The sequence below is a fragment of the Crocuta crocuta genome, unplaced genomic scaffold (genome assembly GCF_008692635.1).
Source record: "Crocuta crocuta isolate KB4526 unplaced genomic scaffold, BGI_CrCroc_1.0 scaffold170, whole genome shotgun sequence".
Classification (NCBI taxonomy): Eukaryota; Metazoa; Chordata; class Mammalia; order Carnivora; family Hyaenidae; genus Crocuta; species Crocuta crocuta.
The window spans coordinates 303,997-324,817 of record NW_027527853.1 but is presented as its reverse complement, the minus strand read 5'-3'; the positions used below and the strand labels follow the sequence as shown (position 1 = coordinate 324,817).

General features: G+C 43.2%; 1 protein-coding gene across 5 annotated transcripts in view; it reads left to right on the top strand.

The window, feature by feature from the left end:
* Window positions 1-20,517, top strand: part of ABCC2 (ATP binding cassette subfamily C member 2) — a 64,784-nt gene extending 44,267 nt beyond the window's left edge. For all 5 annotated transcript variants that reach the window (XM_077778807.1, XM_077778797.1, XM_077778816.1 and 2 more), the window contains 14 exons: window positions 178-358; window positions 5,083-5,206; window positions 5,487-5,622; window positions 6,337-6,556; window positions 6,706-6,860; window positions 10,346-10,501; window positions 12,149-12,348; window positions 13,981-14,107; window positions 14,794-14,895; window positions 15,280-15,423; window positions 16,221-16,379; window positions 17,347-17,513; window positions 19,001-19,195; window positions 20,018-20,517. In XM_077778807.1, the coding sequence (XP_077634933.1) occupies window positions 178-358; window positions 5,083-5,206; window positions 5,487-5,622; window positions 6,337-6,556; window positions 6,706-6,860; window positions 10,346-10,501; window positions 12,149-12,348; window positions 13,981-14,107; window positions 14,794-14,895; window positions 15,280-15,423; window positions 16,221-16,379; window positions 17,347-17,513; window positions 19,001-19,195; window positions 20,018-20,147 (2,196 nt within the window). In that variant the 3' untranslated portion in view covers window positions 20,148-20,517. The remainder of the gene's footprint in view (window positions 1-177; window positions 359-5,082; window positions 5,207-5,486; window positions 5,623-6,336; window positions 6,557-6,705; window positions 6,861-10,345; window positions 10,502-12,148; window positions 12,349-13,980; window positions 14,108-14,793; window positions 14,896-15,279; window positions 15,424-16,220; window positions 16,380-17,346; window positions 17,514-19,000; window positions 19,196-20,017) is intronic.
* The last annotated feature ends 304 nt before the right edge of the window (window positions 20,518-20,821 follow it).

Below are 20,821 nucleotides of genomic sequence, written 5' to 3'. Positions count from 1 at the left end.
TAGTGCAAGGCAAAGAAGGTAATAGACATTCTGGGTAGTTGGAGGTTAGCTACTCATAGTTAGTGGGAAGAAGTTAGTTCCTTGCCTTTTTAAGAGCAAGCCAAGGATGGTGGTGGACAGAGGGTCTCACAGAAGGAAGGTCTCACAGAAGCCACAACTTACTGTTGTGTTTTTCAGACTCGACTCTTGATTACACACAGCATTCACTTTCTTCCCCAAGTGGATGAGATTGTGGTTCTGGGGAACGGCACCATCCTGGAGAAGGGACCCTACAGCACTCTGCTGGCCAATAAAGGAGTGTTTGCTAAGATTCTGAAGACATTCACAAAACAGACGGGTCCTGAAGGAGAGGCCACAGGTATGTAAGGAGGACTGGGACAGGATAAAGCTTGGGTATGGGAAGGATAGATGTGACAAATTGATACTGACTGCCTGAATTATCCAGTATCCAGTGAGTTAGATTTGGAAGTGAATTATCCAGAGATCCAAAATCTGTTCTTCCTGTATTTTATGTCTCTGTCAAGAAACATAGACACTCTGTGCCTGAGCCAACCTGGGGGCTCATCCTGCCCATCTTGTCTCTGACATGGAATTGAAGAGCAGGGCATGCTTTAGAAGGGTATGACTGAAGATATGGGGTGATTGGTCTTTGTGGAAAAATATTAATAAGGCATCCTCTTTTAGGGATGCTGTACTTCTGTTGACTCAAATCACACATCCCACCCCACCTACCCTGAGTCCATGAAAACCACTTCCAGGACAGCTTCATAGGCTGGTACTAACAGTGTACTGAAACATTCTTGATGAGCCTTAACAAAAGCATCTTGACTAAATATTACAAAAAACCACTGGGTGTTTTGAGCCAGGAAAAATCCTGGCAGTTGCATGGTCTCACAGTACACCACAGGAATAGCCCCTAATACCACCACTATTGGGGTCATCAGTTAGCTCTAGTCAACAATGGAGCCCTGATCCCTGGGGACCTTCCCAAGAATCTGCCAGTAGTAGTCCTGCATATAGTTCTGGGTATCTGCTTTGGGAAGCAGTCACTAGCAGGAGGCCAAGCCTTAGAAAGCAAGATCTAAAGGGTTCATTCCACAAGTCAGTCAGGAGAAGGGGGTAGCTACAGAGCCTGCAAGTGAGAACTCATTCAGGCCTTGAGGTCAGGATACGTGATGGTTCAAAACCACCCTGAGGAGCACAAGAGATGGAAAGAAAAGCCTTAACCAGAGAGTCTAAGTGTTGGAGGGATAGGGCAAGAGCAAAGAACAGGATGAAGGATGATACGGGTGACAGGGATTGGGAACCATCCCAGGAGACTGGGGCAGGGGCACTGGGAACCAGCAGAAAGGAAGTCGGAACTTTTCATTAGCCTTTATGTGCTCCAGGGACTGGCCTGGAGAAAGCAAAAAGCACCTGCCTGGGCAGTGAAGGTCCCAAGCCAAAAGCAGTGTCTGATGCTTGATTCCCTTAAGTGACTGCTCAACCACGTCAACATGATATGCCTGGGTAGTTTTCTTCTGCTAAGTCTAGACTTTTTTTTTTTTTTTTTTTTTGCCACAATCTGAGTTTCCAGATAGCTCCTTTGAAGAATCCTATCCTCTACATAAAGTCCAGTTTGTAAAACAGCTCCTGAAGCCTTTGCCAATCAAGGTAAACACCGACTATTTCTGAGCAATGCCTGGCATGCTGTTGTTGTTGGCTCTGGGACTCAAAGTGTAGACCATGACATGGTAGAATGAAGGGAATGGCAAGAGGGCAAGGTGACCTGTATCACCATTGGCTTGGCATATTCTTTTCTTTTTTATTATTATTTTTTAATGTAATTTATTATCTATTTTCTTTTTTTTAATGTCTTATTTATTTTTGAGAGAGAGAAACACAGTGCAAGCAGGGGAGGGGCAGAGAAAGAGGGAGACACAGAATCTGAAGCAGGCTGAGCTGTCAGCACAGAGCCTGACATGGGGCTCAAACCCACAAACAGTGAGATCATGACCTGAGCTAAAGTCGGACGCTTAACCAACCCAGACACCCCCCACCCTTTTTAAATTGTATATTATTTTCTTAATTAGCTGCCATAATAAAGCACTACAAACTGGCTCAATCAACAGACATTTATTGTCTTATGGTTCTGGAGGTTAGAAGTCCAAAATTAATCTGTAGGATTGCTTCCTCCTGAAGGTGACAGGGAAGGACATGTTCCAGGACTCTCTCCTATCTTTTGGGGGTTTGTTGGCAATCTATGGCATTTTTGGCTTGTAGACACATCACATCGATCTCTGCCTTCATCCTCATGTGGCATTCACCCTTGTGTGCATCAATTCCAAGTTTCCCTTTTTATAAAAACATCAGACATAATGGATTAGGGGCTCATCCCACTCCAGTCTGACCTCCTCTTAACTAATTGCATCCACAATGATCCTATTTCCAAATAAAGTCACATTGTGAGATAGTAGAGGTTAAGATTTCAACATATGGATTTGGTGGGGGACACAAGGCAATCTATCACGTCCATTCTCTGGCATCCCCAAATTCACATCTTTCTCGTGTCCAGAATACATTCAAGCCATCCCAGCAGCCCCAATGTCTTAATCATTCCAGTATCTCCTCTAAGTCCAAAATCTCCTCCAAATGTCAATTTGAAGTCCCAGATTTTATCCCCTAACTCATTCAAATCAGTTGTGGGTGAGTCCTGGAGTCTTGGGGTAAAATTCCTCTCCATCTGTCAAGCTATAAAACCAGACAGATTATCTGCTTCAATGGTAATACCATCATTAGGACAGGTCTTGCTATTCCAAAAGGGAAAGATCAGAAGGAAAAAAGAGGTCATGAATCCCAAGCAAATCCCAAATCTAGCAGGGCCAATTCCACCAGATTTTAAGGTTTGATAATAATCTTGTTTGGCCTGATGCTATCTGTTCTTTAGGCTTGGAACCTGGGCTGATGGTTCTGCCCTCTGGAACTGAGGAGTAGTCAATCCCAGTGTCATTTTTCCCTTTTCTGGAAGGATAACACACGTTCACGGCTGGATAGCTCTGTTAGTATGTTTTCTGCCTATAGAATCCCAGAAGTGTGACGGTGTTCCTTCATTTAGTCCTGTCTCTGTCCCCTACAGTCCAAACTGGTAGCGTTTGTGCTTAAGATGGTTGACTGGATTAAGTCACATGCTTTAATTTCTTTAGTAAATCTGCTATTGAGTCTTTCTAGTGAATTTTTCACTTTAGTTCCTGTACTTTTCTAGAATTTCTATTTTCTTGTCTTAATTTGATCTCTTTATTGATGTTCTCTATTTGATAAGAACTCATTCTCATACTTTAGATCTTTAGACATGGTTTCCTTTTGTTCTTTGAACATATTTATACTAGTTGATTTAAGTCTTTCTCTGGTAAGCCCGATGTCTGTGCTTCCCTAGGTACAGTTTCTGTTGACTGCTTCCCCCCCATGTACGGTCCCATGCTTTCTTCCTTTGCATGTCTCACAGTTTTTTGTTGAAAACTGGTCACTCTAAATAATACATCTCTGGAAATAAGATTTTTTTCCTCTGCTAGGTTTTGTTGTTCCTCCTGTTTAATTTCCTTAACTATCTCTTGCTAAATCTGCATTCTTTGTCCTATGTGGCCACTGAAGTCTCTGCTTGGTTGGTCAGCTAATGATTAGAGATTTCTTTAAGGGCCTGGAACCAATAAGTCACTTAGCCTTTTCTGAGAAGCTTTGTGTGTGAGAAGAGTGGTGGGAGGGGGCGTGTCCTTAACACTCCAGTAGGCAATTTACAATTATGCTTCTCCTTTTGTTTCCTGCTTGCAGGGAGTAGCCAGAGCTAAGAGAGTAGGGCCTTCTCAAGTCTTTACTGAGCATGTGCACAGCCTTACCCACGTGTATGTCATTCTAGAGTGCCAGGAATATACTAAAAAAATCTCAAAGCTCCCTAAGGGGATCTTCTTCCCCAGGTTTTCCTTTTAAGTTTTTGTTTAACTTATTTGCCCCAGCTGTTATCACCCTCTCAGGTGGCTGTGATGTTACACAATTGTTGCTGATTGTTTACACCAGCTCCAAGTCGGGCCCAACAAAGGCAAACCCTGTGAATGGGGTTTTCTAGGGAACTGCCAGACAGGTCAAATAATGACAATTCTCTAGGGGTTGAACCCGGCAACCAAAGGGTTAATGGGACTTAGCACAACTACAGCTTTTTCCCCAGGCCTTTTTCATTTGCCCTTGACTCTACTTTGGGGAGGCGGATGTGAAGCTTGCCCTCCTGTCTTTTTGGCAACCTCTCAAACCCTTTCCTTACTTTTATACTCAATGTCTCAGTGATTGTCTCTGCTGCACGTTAGGCAGACAGACTTGAGTTCAGTTACAGGATGAGGCTTTAGGAGAGTTTTGAACACTTTTCTGTTCCCATCAGCAGTGAAGGAGGTTACCATGTTGGTGAGGCTTTTGATATTCTAGGCTATGGCAGAGCTGAGGAGAAGGGGGATGGGAATGGAGGTAAATTAAAACTATCACAAAGCTTATTGTTCTTACTGAGATTTAGACATTTTTCTTAAATAAATGTTCCTTGGACTGCGTCATGCCTTTGGTTAATTTCAGAATTTTGAAAAAGTTTATTTTAACAATATTTTGCCAGTATTCTCATTGCTTTATGGAGTTATCAATTTCCAGAAGTCTTTTTACCATTGCCACTGATGCCCAGGCTGTTATTCACTTTCTTTTTAATTAAAAAAAAAATTTTACTTGCAGCATATGTTTTTAAAATGTTTTAAATTAACAAAAGTTTGTAAAGTTATTTGAATTTCAGGAAGAGCATTTTTAATGTACGCTCCCCTCTCTAGTAAATTCTGGGAATTATGACTCTTCTGCTATCTACTATAACCTTAAAAATTCTTTCCTTGCTGCAAAAGAACTGAGAAGCTTCTGGGAATATTTTTCTCCTTTTGACCATTTTCTCTTCCACTAGAACATTAACTCATCTCTCCTTCCTTGTGGTCTCTTTCTGGAAGGACCAGCTAGATTAGAACTCTCCTTGTTCATAGAATTCGGACAGCTCTATGTCGCCATCTCCCTAACCTTTGATGTGTCTCCTAGTCAATGAGGACAGTGAAGAAGAAGATGACCATGGGCTGATGCCTAGTATGGAGGAAATCCCTGAGGAAGTGGCCTCCTTGACCATGAAAAGAGAGAATAGCCTTCATCGGACACTTAGTCGCAGGTTGGTCATCTATTCAGCTCTCAGCCTTCATCGCTTCCATACTTCCACCTGATCTTTCTCTTTTTCTCAGTGGGCTTTTCCTGAGGAGTAAACACCAGGAACACTCCCAGCTCTTCCTTTGTTTCTTTGTCTGGAGAGGAAGGGTGAGGTGGGGTGTTTCCCCACAGCCATCTGTTCTGAAATGCACTTTGATGTTAGCAGAGCGACTATGACCTCTGCTTGCAAGAAGACCCTCGGGATGTGGCTGCATCCTCAAGAATGCTCTCCTCCTCTTTCTCAGTTCTAGGTCCAGTAGCAGGCACCGGAAATCCCTAAAAAACTCTTTGAAAACTCAGAATGTGAATACCCTGAAGGAGGAAGAAGAACTAGTAAAAGGACAGAAACTAATTAAGAAAGAATCCGTACAAACTGGAAAGGTGAACACCCCAAGAAAAAGTACCATTTGAGGCTATCTAAGGCTTAGGGTCTGAACATTTTAAGGTTTGGTGACTTGAATACATATCTACAGGCGGGATGTGTCTCCTGTGCTTTGCAAATCTTTAAATTCCTCATTGAAATGTTAGTAGAGGCTTTGGGCTTTCTGTCAAATCCTATTTCCATGAATGAGAGGTTTCTTGTGAATATCCTCCTACCACATTGCAAGAGCATAATTCCACTCTGATATGTGGAGAGAACAACACAACTGCTTTGAGATGCAATTCTTGGAGCCAGAGAATACAATTAGTCGATCTGAGAGCACACAATTCAAATTAATAAAACTTAAAAACAAGGTCTTGAGTTTAAGGTCTTAGTTTAAATCCAAATTACCAAAAACAGGTTCCAAGGTCTGCAGTATATCCTCTAACCCACTCTGTTGTATCTGTGTTGTTGTCATCCGCTCTATTTTTATATCTTTCTCTCTCAATTGTATCTAGAAGACCATTCATAATGTGATGTTATTTACCCACACTGTATTTCAACATCAATTATTATCCTGGCTCAATGTAGAAATCGTGACCACAGATTACCAAATTTTGCTACCTGCTATCCACTTTTCCAGGGGACTCCACTCTCCCTTGTGATTAGTATTCTAGGTAACTACTCACCAAAAGTCATTAGGATTTCTAATACTGTGGGTGGGTGCTTTTCAGGTGAAGTTGGCCATCTACCTGAAATACCTGCAAGCCATGGGATGGTGTTTGATATTCTTCATCATCGGTGCCTATGTGACCAATTCTGTAGCTTATATTGGATCCAACCTCTGGCTCAGCGCTTGGACCAATGACTCTAAAACGTATAATGGCACTAACTATCCAGCCTCTCAGAGGGACCTGAGAGTTGGTGTCTATGGAGCTCTGGGAGTAGCACAAGGTACGTCTGATGGCTAAGACCGCCATCTCTTCCAGAATCTGCCTGGTCTATGTACTTTGTCTCGACTCGGAAAAAACTGCCATCATGTCCTTGGCACAAGTCTTCAGGGATCCTGTGCATAGTACTGACTAAACTGGTTCCATTTTTAGGTGTGTCTGTGCTCCTAGCAAATCTTTGCAGTGCCTATGCTTCCACTCACGCCTCAAGCATCCTTCACCAGCAACTGCTAAACAATATCCTTCAAGCACCCATGAGTTTTTTTGACACAACACCCACAGGCCGGATTGTGAACAGGTTTGCTGGTGTAAGTATCTAAAGGGCTGTATGATATTGTGTTCTTATGCTGAGGATCTTTCCACTGCTAACAGCGAAAGAATTCTATCCCCCTAGGCATCACTATGCAGTTATAGTTCTTTTGTCCACTTAGCATGCAAATATTTATTGAGTTCCTTGTGTGAGGTCCCGAGGATCTTGGGGATACAGAGATGAAAGGCTCTGGACCTTTAAGAGCTCACGATCTAGTGAGGGAGACGGCCAAGGAAATAAAGGAGTATAACAGGATACAATAAAACCAATAACACCATGTGTATATATAGTGGTGACCTGGGAGTACAAAACAGTGACAGAACAAAGAGGTACTAGCTCAGCCAGGTGGGTGACAAAGCGGGAAATGTCAGAAAACGTGAGACTTGAGTCATAAAGGGAACTTAGCCAAGAAGATGTGGTGGAGGGAGGGAGGGCTGTCAGTAGAAGAAAAATGAGGATTATCCTGCAGAGGGAAAAACACACGTAAAAGCACAATCACTGGCCATGATGGTGAATAAAAGAGAAAGCAGAGTAACTCTTTGCTTGGTCTCTGCTCCCTTCCTATTCTATCTTGATACTTTAAGATAAGTAAATGAAGTCTGGAAAAGAGCCACCTATAATTTTAATAAAGTTCTAAAACATTATTTCCATGTACTGCAGATCCTGGAACCCCTAGCATTTATTTATTTAATGCCATTTATTGAGCACCTGATATGAGCCAAGCACTGTAAGACGCACTAGAATGCTTGATAAATGATAGGATCATAGATGACTGTCTTCCAAGGGCCAAACCGAACTCATGATTCTTAATGCATTTGAGATGGAAATTTTAGGAACAGAGGCAGAAACCAAGTAATTCTGAGTAACAGTCGACGGTCATCAGCACATTTTTAGTCTTTTTTTTTTTTTAATTTATTTCTGAGCAGCGAGCGAGAGAGAGCGAGCATGAGCAGGGGAGGGTCAGAGAGAGAGTGGGAGACACAGAATCTGAAGCTGGCTTCAGGCTCTGAGCTAGCTGTCAGCACAGAGCCCGGCGTGGGGCTCGAACCTACAAACCGTGAGATCATGACGAGCTGAAGTTGGACGCTCAACTGACTGTGCCACCCAGGCACCCCTTGTCTTCTGGTTTGTAGAAAAGGGAGCACATTTTTATAAATGTCTGAGCAGCTTTGGACCCTTATCTTTTGGAACAGACACAAAAGCCAGCCCACAACTAAGTTCTGGGGACATTGTGGCTGCTTTAAAAATGGGCAAGTTGACTGGTCTCCATTTATCACTTTCCTCTGGGACAAATATGGTGAGCATGATGTCATTGGAGACCACTCTAATGGGTTTTCTGCTCTTTAATAGAACCTAAAAAAGCATACTATTTTGTTAGGTTAGGTTGGTTATATTAGTTTTTTAGTTAATTTATTTTTAATGTTTGTTTATTTTTGAGGAGAGAGAGACAGTGTGTGAGCAGGGTAAGGGCAGAGAGAGAGGTTTGTTTATTTATTTAAATGTTTATTTTTGAGAGACAGAGTGTGAGTGGGGGAGGGGGGCAGAGAGAGAGACACACACACAGAATCCAAACAAGGCTCCACGCTCTGAGCTGTCAGCACAGAGCCTGATGTGGGGCTAGAACCCATGAACTATGAGATCATGACCCAAGCTGAAGTCAGACCCGACTGAGCCACCCAGGTTACCCCTATTTTTTTAAAAATAGGATCCATGCCCAACGTAGGGCTTGAACTCATAACCCTAAGATCAAGAGTCTCATGCTCTACTGACTGAACCAGCCAGGTGCCACAAAGAGAATGCAATTTTATTTAAAAAAATTTTTTAACATTTATTTTTGAGACAGAGCATGAGCACGGGACGCGCAGAGAGACAGGGAGAGACAGAACCTGAAGCAGGCTCCAGGCTCTGAGCTGTCAGCACAGAGACCGATGTGGGACTCAGACTCATAAACTGCAAGATCATGATCTGAGCCGAAGTCGGATGCTTAATCGACTGTGCCACTCAGGCACCTTGGGCATGCAATTTTATTTATTTAAAAAATTCTTTTTAACATTTATTTATTTTTGAGAGACAGAGGATAAGCAGGGGAGGGAGAGAGAGGGAGTCACAGAATTCAAAGCAGGCTCCAGGATTTGAGCTGTCAGCACAGAGCCCGATACAGGGCTCAAACCNATATAAATATATATATTCCATGGAATATATGTATATAGAATATATGTATATATGTATAAAACATGGAATTCTTGTTATGTGCCAACTTAGTTATATATGTAATTAATCTGAAAAAGAATGCAGAAATCTTACTGTGAGTTAGTTAGGCAACTGTCATATTTTGCTAACTTCTTTTTCATAAAGAAGGAAACTGTCATTGACTATATTTTGAATTTTGTGGGGAAAGGTGGCTCACACCTATAAAGGAGGATTTGATTTAGAGTCCTCTGGAATAGATGGTTGAGCCCTTAAGAAGAGAAGAAGGGAGGGGATGGAAGAAAGAAAGATGAAGAATCTATGCTGGTAAAGGACAAAAGTAATCTACATAGAACCAATAGCTGGTGAGGATTTCTTTTTCTGCCAATCCTGGACATGTAGTTATTTGTATTCTGATAGGACTTTGAGAAGGTAAATTAAATTCAGTCATTTAGGACTCTTGGGAAACTGTTATCTCTTACCCACTCCAGAGATAATTTGAACTCACCTTGATACCCACATATTACTAATTCTAAAATCCATATAACCTAAGAAATATAGGTAAGGGAAGCCCAAAGTATAAGTCAGACTTCCTGTGTATACTAACTCCTTATCCATCCATCCATCTATCCACCCATTTGTTCATTTATTCAACATGACATGAAGGAAATACGACAGTAAGACCCATTTGTCACCTCTGGGTTACTTGGTTAGAACATTGGTCAGGCGAGGGTCACATTTGACCTCCACCTCTCTCCCCATGAAGCTCTATGCTCACAGAGAAAACAGCTTCCCAGGCAGATGATGTTTCTTCAGTCAAGGGTGGGTGACAAGGCTTGTTGACTGGAGGCTTCAAACAGATGGAATTCTTGTTATGTGCCAGGTTCTATTTTAGGTACTGAATGGAATTAGGACCTGTGTAAAGTTAGATTAATTGAAGTGGCTCAGTTATAGGAAGATTTACCTGTAAAGCTCTATTAGCTTACAATGATTATGAATGGTTTAATAAATTTGACAAATGAGAATTTCACTGAGAAGAGTGAAAACCTTTACCAAATCTGTTGAAAAAGGTGAAGGGTGACTGCCATATCTGTTTGGAGGGATTTAGAAAGATGAAGAAATTACAGAAGATTGGTTATTGGGATGAGAACAGTGCTGCAAATGAATCTCATGAAATGATTAAATAGAGGAGTCCCTGGGAAGTCAGAATCCAACAAATCCCTTGCTGGAATCAGGAAGATGGAAGATGTCCTAGTAATCCATTCCCATAGCATTCTTCTAATTATGTGTTCCTAGGATATCTCCATGGTGGATGACACCCTCCCCATGTCCCTGCGAAGCTGGATTCTGTGCTTCCTGGGAATCATCAGCACCCTGGTCATGATCTGCACCGCCACTCCCATCTTTGTCATTGTCATCATTCCCCTTGGCATCATTTATACATCTGTGCAGGTAGGTTCAGAAAGACCTAGGTGTCCTTTCCTCTCTACTTACAAAAGCCCAGGCTCCCTCCTGAGAATCTTCTCTTTTGTTTAGTGCTAGTCATTCAGTCCTGTCTAGCATCATTGTAACTTAGTCCTATATTGACATACCAGGGAGCCCACAGACCACTGTTTGGAGATGAAGTGTCAGCACCAACTGGTGTGTGGTTCATAGCAAATCTCACCTTAGCTGCTGCCCTCCCACAACCCTCAACTAAAGACTTATGTGGGGCAGATTTATGTTTGGACCTAAGGCTATTTTGAGGTTGGCTCTGGAGTGTCTGGAAGTTCTATAAGATTCCCCATAATGGATAGGTCATTGGTTGCTTCTTAGAAGAGTTGTACTATGGCTGCTTCCTTGATTGGCTTAGGCTTATCTGCTGGGAGATGTCTCTTGGCAGAAGTTAGAGCTCTATTCAGGGCAATTCTGGTTTCACCTGGGTGTCTATGGATGACTTAGACTCAATGCCAATATGTTCTTGAGGGAACAGATAGCTTGTAAGTCAAGTGGATCAAGTGGAAGGGACTCCATGCCCATATATATTTTTTTAAATATTTTTNAGCTGGCAGTCAGCACAGAGCCCGATGTGGGGCTCGAACCCACGAACCGCGAGATCATGACCTAAGCCAAAGCCGGACGCTTAACCGACTAAGCCACCCAGGCGCCCCTCCATGCCCATATTAAAAACTGATTGGGGGGGGGCAAGTTATGGAAAGAATTCTTTGGGATGAACTGTTCACCTTGGGAAAACAATTCTGAAAAACTTGCAGTCAAGTGCAGCCTTGTGGCTCATGGTAAGGTGACAACCCCTGGTATTTGTGTTAAGTTCCTCTGGTACATTGTTATCTCCATAACCGGCTCTCAGCCATTAATGATAAGCCAACAGTAAGAAGAAGGATATTTGAGTGCTCGCTTCGGCCGCACATATACTAAAATTAGAAAGAAGGATATTTGAGGAAACTTGTAGATATAATGTTTTGAATTCAGACTCTCAAATGCCCAGCTCTTTCCTAGTCTCAACAAATCCTCACAAGTTCTAGTAGCACCACAGAACTGCATTCCACTAAATTTCATCCTTCAGCCTGTGTCTCAAGGTCTGTCTGCACATATAGTTCTAGTTCTTAGGCCCTCAGCATTCCACATATTTCCAAAACAGCCTTCATACACCATTGAAGCAGAGTTTGGTCACTTACCAGACTGTTCAATTTTTATCTAATCCTCAGGATACCTTTCCTCTGGCCATTTCCTGCCCATCTCTGTTTCCACATCTCTTGGGTCCCAGCTGTTATTTACAAAATCCCTTTGGAGACAGTTTTTTCAGCTACTACAAAAAAACTATCGCTTGGACAATATATGCAGATTCTTTGGGAGACTATGGATCAGGCTTACTAAATTTCTGAAGTGATCTAGTGTCCTCACTTTCATCCTCCTCTGGTCCCCAACATCTTCCTGGGTCTCTCTCATCATTGCCCCAGCCAGGTGTGAGCCTAGAATCTCTTGTCCTGTTCAGATATGGGCTGTGGCCATCAAGGTGAAGAATGCGGAGTCATGGCCACAGAGGAAGAGGTATTGCATATGCGATGTGATTGTGACTGACTCTTTACTTTTGGGGTACAGATGTTTTATGTGGCTACTTCCCGCCAGCTGAAACGTCTGGACTCTGTCACCAGGTCCCCAATCTACTCTCACTTCAGTGAGACTGTGTCAGGTTTGTCTATCATCCGTGCCTTTGAGCATCAACAGCGATTTCTAAAACATAATGAGGTGGGGATTGATACCAACCAGAAGTGTGTCTTCTCCTGGATTGTCTCCAACAGGTGAGGCTGCCCCTGGGTATTTACCCAAATATATGCTTTAGGGTTCTGTATGTTTGACCTTAGCTATGGGAGGGCGGGTACAGCCAGTGATGTGAAACATGCCTGTTGCAGAAGTAGAAGAAAGTATGAGGTTTGGAGTCAGAGACTGGGTCCTTGTGCCTACTCTATTTACCAAGTTGGGTAAAATGCCTTGACATTTCCAAGGAAAATCTCATTTTTGGTTTGTTTTTACAGCAGTTAGAACACGACCTATAATATAGGGCTATGGTGGAAGCCCAATGATATTTATGAGCATTTGGTATTCCAGCAACTAAAGCAGCACTGGGTGAACTGGATATGCATAGTTGGCTTTCCTGAGAGTGGAAGTGAGATTCTCCATAGGCAGTACAGGCTTGTAGGGTGGCAAAAGAAGCCAAGATTGGAGGGAGGAGACTATGGAATGTTCAGGTAAAAGCAGTGATGACAGAACTGGAAAGCTCATATCCTAGGAGGTGAATTCCTGAGTAGGGTGAGCATCCTTCATTTTTGCAGCAGCATCAGACCCTGGCAAGAAAAGATATGTCCTTGGAGGTCTTTTTCAGGAAGTGACCATTCCTGAGTGACTACCACATTGTCTTGAAGCGTTGAGGGCAGGCTAATGATGTTCAGTATTGTCTGGAACATGGAGAGGTCAGGACTCTGATTGTGAAGAGACTTTATTTCTTAGATATTTTCCAAGAACACTGGCATGTAATGATGTCTATATATTATTCAGTTCTGTATAAAGTTCCAACATATCATTCTGTGATCCACTTGCACCTCCACCTCCAGCTTCTTTACCTTTTCAAAATCATGAAATCAGGGTGCACTGAACTGGTGTGCGGTGCTTACCTTTCTTACCTTACAGATGGATGCTCTACGGCATTGCCCAATCCCTATTCTCTATTGCCCTGCTTAATCAAAAGAAATCACTTAGAACATATATTAAAAATATAAATTCCTGGGGCACCTGGGTGGCTCAGTCAGTTGAGCATCTTGACTTTTGATTGCGGCTCAGGTCATGATTTCATGGTTCGTGGGTCAGGGTCTGCTCTAACAGAGTAGAGCCTGCTTGGGATTCTGTCCTTCTATCCCTCACCAACTTAACACTCTCTCTCTCTCTCTCAAACAAAAATACAGATTCCTGGGGCACCTAGTGGGCTCAGTCAGAGCATGACTCTTGATCTTGGTATCATGAGTTTGAGCCCCAATGCTGGGGGGACAGTTTACTTAAAAATCTGGACTCCTGAAGTCTGCCCTAGGCTCTCTGAACCAGAATCTCCTGAGGGTTAAAGTCCAGGAATTTTTTTTGGCATGAATTTGTGTACTATTACCTCAGACGGTTCTTATGGTTTGGCAAGTATGGGAGACACTGAATCACAGGCTTCCCTAGGGTAGCAAACTTCTCTAGTACCTTTAAAATGTGATTTATTTTCTAAACTTTAATTTAAAAGATTTTAGAACACATGGTATAGTCAAATTGAGGCATCTCATGAGAACACAGCCCTACCAACCCAATCCGTCTGAGAATGTTCCATGAACACCTAGGTTTCTGGTTAGGGCAAGGAGGTGAAGATCAGTAACACCTTTCTCTCTGGTTCTGTTGGCCCACAGGTGGCTTGCAATCCGTCTGGAGTTGGTTGGGAACCTGATTGTCTTCTTTGCATCCCTGATGATGGTTATTTATAGAGCTACACTAAGTGGAGACACTGTGGGCTTTGTTCTGTCCAATGCACTTAATGTGAGTCTTAAGGTTGGGAGTTTGTGCTCTTGATTCCTTTCTAGATCCATAAGGGAGGAGGGAAGACCGAGGTTCAAACCCTGGCTTCATCTCTTACTAATTGTATAGCCTATGGACATGCTCCTTACCCTTTCTAAGCAGCTCCAGTGTCATCTGCAAAAACAGACAAAAACTTTGTTGCCCTTGAGAGTTAAGAAAGCAGTTTGATATGAAGCACTCTAATAGTTCCCCATCTTATTGCCTCTTTGCTGGATTCTAGTCAAAAGAGAATAAATGTTTCTTTTCCATAAGGTAGTAGTAACCAGAAAGTCTTTTGACTATCTTTTCCTATGTTTGTTTAAGTCACAGAATAAGGTTACTTCTAATAAAGAACAGAGTCCAATAAAAAGATATGCATCCCCATACATGTTAGACATTATTTCCTAGTGTCCAAAACTGTCTGGCACCACAGTAAATATTCACTAAATGACACATTTGACAAGTCATCTGGCCATCCTCCATGGTATCTTTTGTAACTAATATGTGGGAGGTTTACATAGCTACCAGACAGCTCCGTGTGGTGCTGTGTTCATTAGGAGTTAATATAGGCCCAACGCGACCATGACTCTTGTTCACCGGAGTTACTGGACTGACCTTATGGTTTGACTAATTCAGTTGGTTTCTGAGCCTGAGATGATTTTCTGTAGATCACACAAACCCTGAACTGGCTAGTGAGGATGACGTCAGAAATAGAGACCAACATTGTAGCTGTTGAACGAATAAATGAGTACATCAAAGTGGAAAACGAGGTAAGGAGAAATTAGAAGAACCCAAGGACAAGCAAAAAAAAAAAAAGTTTCCAGTTTAGAGTCATAAAGTGGAGTCATACTTTACATACAATTCAATCCAGTTTCTTGAAACTTAGAATAGGAAATGGTTTGGGGGTAGAGGGTGGGGGGAGTCAGGTTTTGGAATGCACCAAGTTAAATGGTATCCTCATTCTGTAGCTCCACAGAGCAACCTTGAGGGATGGGGTTTCTTTACTTGGAAACTTCTGGGAGTTGCAGTCTAGTCAACACAGATGCCCACAGGTGGCTGGGATACTCCTCTCCTGCTCTGTGCCAGGAGTCCTACGGGTACTATTCAGTGAATTGCCACCATGTAAAACATTTCCCTTCCTCTCTCTTTGCCAGGCACCCTGGGTGACTGATAAGAGGCCTCCTCCAGGTTGGCCTAGCAAAGGGGAGATCCGGTTTAACAACTACCAAGTACGGTACCGACCCGAGCTGGACCTCGTACTGAACGGGATCACTTGTGACATTAGGAGTACGGAGAAGGTAGGTGGAGCTGAAGAAAGGCCTGAGTGTGAGTCCTTGTGATTTGGACACAGAGGGGGAGAGCAGCTGGACTCTGCTTTCATCACTGAGGCAGAGGGATAGGGTCAGGGCATTTCTGCCCAATGGAGGCATAAGGACACAGTACCCCCGCCCCACCTCCCTCAGAGGGCAGGATGTCAACAAGGGATCAAACAGACTTACTGGGCCTGTAAGAGTTTTCTGCTGCGCCCTTCCCGGCCAGCATCATCTTGTTGCTGATGTGGGCTTCTTTCCTGTAAGGGCCATGACAGAAAGCACCACACCTGGGGAAGGAACTGGAGGTGGTCTCTGCAGAGATAATAACTTAGTTATCTGGGCTGAAAACTCCTGCGCCTTCTCTCTGAGGACCTGGGGTCTGATGAAAAAATGTAAAAAAAAAAAAAAAAAGTCTAGGTAATGATGCTGAGGTCCAGCTGATGAGGTTCTCAACTGATGTGAGGAAAAGGGAAGGGTCAGGCCTAACTTCTAAACAAAGGTTTTTTTTAAACCCTATAACGTCTAGTCATAATTACAACAGCAGCTGTCGACGTGTACACTTCCAATGGCCATTATAGTTCTGAGCAACCAACAGTTTAGAAGGGAAAATGAGAAGGCATCTTTTTCTGACATCTGGGCCCTTTTTCGCCCACCAAAAATCAAAATCAGTAGAACATCTTATAGATGAAGTAGCCAATCACTGCCCAGAATGTCCCAGGCTAAAATGTTTTCCCCCAAAGAAGTACACAGCAAACTAATGTGCAAAGGAACTGTATTTACAGATTGGTGTGGTCGGCAGGACAGGAGCTGGGAAGTCATCCTTGACAAATGCCCTCTTCAGAATCCTCGAGGCTGCAGGTGGCCAGATCATCATTGATGGGGTAAATATTGCTTCCATTGGGCTCCACGACCTCCGAGAGAAACTGACCATCATCCCCCAGGTGAGCTCTAGAACTTACTCTGCACATGCAGCAGGGCACAGCTTTTTCTGCAGGAAACCTATGCATCTTATTCTTGACGTATATTCAGTTAGCGGTTTCATACCAGGATACCCTACGACCCGTCATCTCCAGAACTGATAAAAATAACTTCTGCATTTTGTGGTAATACGCTTATGTGACTGCCAGCATCTAACCACTAGGTGGCAGCAACACAACAGTCAAATTGAGCAGATGATTATTTAGCATTTCTCTAGCCCGTCCTAGGTTCGCAAGCCCTTTGCAATCAACATTAGCAGTTTTGCCACTGAAGCTTGAAACCATTAAGCTTTATACTCCCCATTTGACATGGTTAAAAGACTGGGGAGGGAATTTGCTGCAGGTTTTTGCCAGCAAATGGAACGCTTAGTGCATCAGCAAAAGAAACAAAAAACAAAACAAAAACAAAAAAAGGCTTCTCTTTGGCTTCCTTTCTGGACCCTGCCAAATAAGGACCCAGGTATCACCACCCCCTTGCCCCCCACCAGCCGAGAAGCCTCCAAGGAAGTCCTTATTAGAACCATTCCTCCTCTGCTCTTCTAGCCAAGTCCCTGGGGGTGGTTTTGGTTTGTCTGGTGTTCGCTCAGTTTGAATCTTCTCCAGCTTAATAAATTCCTTCTGTACTGTCCCTTCCTCTGACCACCCCTGATCCCTCCACCTCTATACCAAGAGTTTTCATGGAAATCCATAAATAAATGTTAAAATGAAAAACAAAAACAAAACCAAGAACTCCTCTTAATCCTGTGGCACACCCCCACACACACACACCCCCCCGAGTCTTCAGTGAGAAAACTTTGCAAAAGCTTGACCACTAAACAGCCTTGCACCTCAGGCCAGTCCTAGCTGCTTTCTCCTGGCCACAAAACCCAAAAAACTGCTAGACCCTTTTTTGTCATTACCCTCAATAGCTCCCTCATCCCCTAACTTGCAGGATCCCATCCTGTTCTCTGGAAGCCTGAGGATGAATCTAGATCCTTTTAACAACCACTCAGATGAGGAGATTTGGAAGGCCCTGGAGCTGGCTCACCTCAAATCCTTTGTGGCTGGCCTGCAACTTGGATTGTCCCACCAAGTGACAGAGGCTGGTGACAACCTTAGGTAATGTTTCATAACCCACTTCCCCCATAGGCACTGGGAGGACGAGAAGGGGACCTGCTCTTTTGTCCCTTGGCCTAGGTAGTCCGTGGTATCGTAGGATTGCCTTTGGAATAGCAAGCAGGGTGTGGACCGTTAGCACATGAAGCCCAGAAGCAAAGGGAGGCCCAGCAGCTCTGGCTTCCCTTGGAAACTTGTTACAAATGTACACTCTGACTCTAGCCCTACTTACTAATCAGAATCAACATTTTAGCAAGATTCTAAGGAATCTGTGTGTACATTACAGCCAGAGAAGCACAGCGTAAGAGTATTGATTCCTAACTAGGCCACACGCTAGAATCACTTGGGAACATTCTTAAAAATCCCAATGCCCAGGCTTTACCCCAGACCAGTTGGGTGAGAGGCCCAGGTGACCTCAGTGTGTGACTTCTCTTCTCCTGCAGAAATTTTTTTAATGTATTTTTTTTTTTCTGAGAGAAAGAGAAAGAGAGAGATACAGAACCTGAAACAGGCTCCAGGCTCTGAGCTGGCTGTCAGCATAGAGCCCGACTCAGGCTCGAACTCACTAACCGTGAGATCATTACCTGAGTCCAAGTCAGACACATAACCGACTGAGCCGCCCAGGCGCCCCTCCTGCAGAAATTTTCTTAAAGAGAATTACAGAACTCTAGTCTAGCCACCCTCTGTTTAATACATTCCCTAATGGCCACAGCAGGAAACAGCAATTAGTGAATTCTGTAGTATTTCCTCCACATCATTTCCCAAAGCTTCTTTATGTAAGTAAGAGGTCCAGCCTTCATTACTGGCTTTTAGCAAATTAAAGCGATTTGCATTTTACTAGCATATTCGAATTCCACATACATTGCATCTCACACCAAGACATCACGTTCATTAGAGAGCTCTGTCTCTAATCAAGGCAGAAGGCCTTGAACAAATAATTAGCCTTGAGATTAGAATTACACATTAAAATAATGAATGGGTTTGCTAAGGCCACTAAGAAAAGCCACTGGGGCATTCTGATGCAATGTCACCCCCTATATTCATGGTGTCAGGTCAAATATTGTTGCAGTGAACTTGGTGGCATCCTGTCTTATTTTGGAATTGCTGTTGAGGTGCTAGGCTTTCACGGTACTGATGCAAAGGACTGTTCCTGGGCTAGGCTGTTCCAAACTCCTCAAACATGAAGACTGCCTAGGCTACTTTTTAAAAATACAGGTTTCTAGGCTCCTCCCCATTCTGCTTAGAAGACGGGGACCCAGAAATATGCATTTTAAAATTAAGTACCTGGGGTAGGTACTTTTGAAGAAAGTTTGGAAAACATGGTCTTTGCCTCTTCCGTTAGGTGTTCCTTCTGGAGGAATTTAGGAGTAGGGGTTCTGAAAGCCTGATCTGGAACATGAAAAGTGCATGTGCGTGTACACGCACACACCCATCCCACGTTACACCTTGGTCCTGAGGGGCTAATGCTTGGTTTGTTCCACTGGCCACAGCATAGGGCAGAGGCAGCTGTTGTGCCTGGCCAGGGCCCTGCTTCGGAAATCCAAGATTCTGATCATGGATGAGGCCACTGCTGCGGTGGATATAGAGACTGATCACCTGATCCAGATGACCATCCAAAAGGAGTTCTCCCACTGCACGACTATCACCATTGCTCACAGGCTCCACACCGTCATGGACAGTGACAGGTGAGTGTGGGTGACAGAGCTGGACAGACCCTTGAAAAACAGTAAACACATTATCCATAAGATATCTTCCAGCCAAAGATGCTGAGAATTCAAGTAATGGGTCCAAAATTCTACATCAAGCTAATGAAAGCCAAAAGGGTTAAGGGAAGGGTCTTGAGGGTATAATGGGCAACAGTAAATTAAATGAGTGTGGGAGGTAGAGGCCCAAGCCACGAGAGGCAGACCTTAACCACAGATTTTCTCAACTCAACTGGATCTCAGCAGCTGCCTCTATACTCTAGAACTGAAGTTTTCTGCTTCTTCCAACTCTGACCTCTTACATTAAAAATGGGGGTAGGAGCGCATGGGTGGCTCAGTCGGTTAAGCATCCGACTTCGGCTCAGGTCATGATCTCATGGTTCGTGGGTTCGAGGCCCACGTCGGGCTCAGAGCTGGAGCCTGTTTCAGATTCTGTGTCTCCCTCTCTCTGACCCTCGCCTGCTCACGTTGTCTCTCTCTCTCTCTCTGAAATTTAAAAAAAAAAGTTAAAAAAAATAGGAGTAATGTTCATAATCTTGCAACCTGTTTGGAGAGAACAGTCTCCCTCCAACAATGTATAACTTTAAAAAACTTATGTAAATAGATTTATGCTGTATATATTCTTCCACTTGATTCTTCAGCATTATCTCTGGAATCCACCCAGGCTAACGCAGACAGCCACGGTTCACTCATTCTCATTGCTTTGTTCCCTTTTATAAATGAATTTACCACGACTTAGTACTGGTTGTTCTTATAAATGCCAAGATTTGAGATGCTAAGACCTTTCTTTCTCCTTTGTTTCAGGATAATGGTCCTAGACAAAGGGAAGATTGTAGAATATGGCACCCCTGATGAACTGCTGACAAATTCCGGCCCGTTTTATTTGATGGCCAAAGAAGCTGGCATTGAAAATGTGAACAGCACATCATTCTGACAGTAGGTGCCATGGGCTGGAGAAGGAAGGATTATTCCTTATTTTTTAAAAAAGCTATCACATAGAATTATGTGAAATGTACCTTTTAAAGAAGGCTATTACAGCTTTTGTGAACCTACTTTGTAACTATTATCCTGAATTTTGTGGTAATTACATCTTCCTGCCTTTCATTTTAGTTCTACTACTTGGTATGTATCCTCGAACAAGGTATACTTTTTAATTTATGTAAATGACCTCACTCATATTTGACATATTCTGTTTTTGAGATTCATGCATGTTGATGCACATAGTGAGGCTGGTTCTTTCTCTGCTCTGAAGTATGGCAGTATGTGATTGACACTGTGTATCCATTAAAATTTTTTTTGTTATTAAAAAAAATTTATTTTAATGTTTCATTTACTTTTGAGAGGGAGACACAGAATCTGAAGCAGGTTCTGAGCTGTCAGCACAGAGCCTGACACGGGGCTCGAACCCATGAACAGTGAGATCATGACCCGAGCCGAAGTTGGATGCTTAACTGGCTGAGCCACCCAGGCGCCCCAACAGTGTATCCATTTTAATGTTGGTCAGCAGGGTTATTCCTAGGGTTCCCCATTCCCTTATTATGAACAATAGGGGTAGGAACATTCTGGTATATTACTCCTGAGATACATGTTTAAGTTTCTTCAGGATAT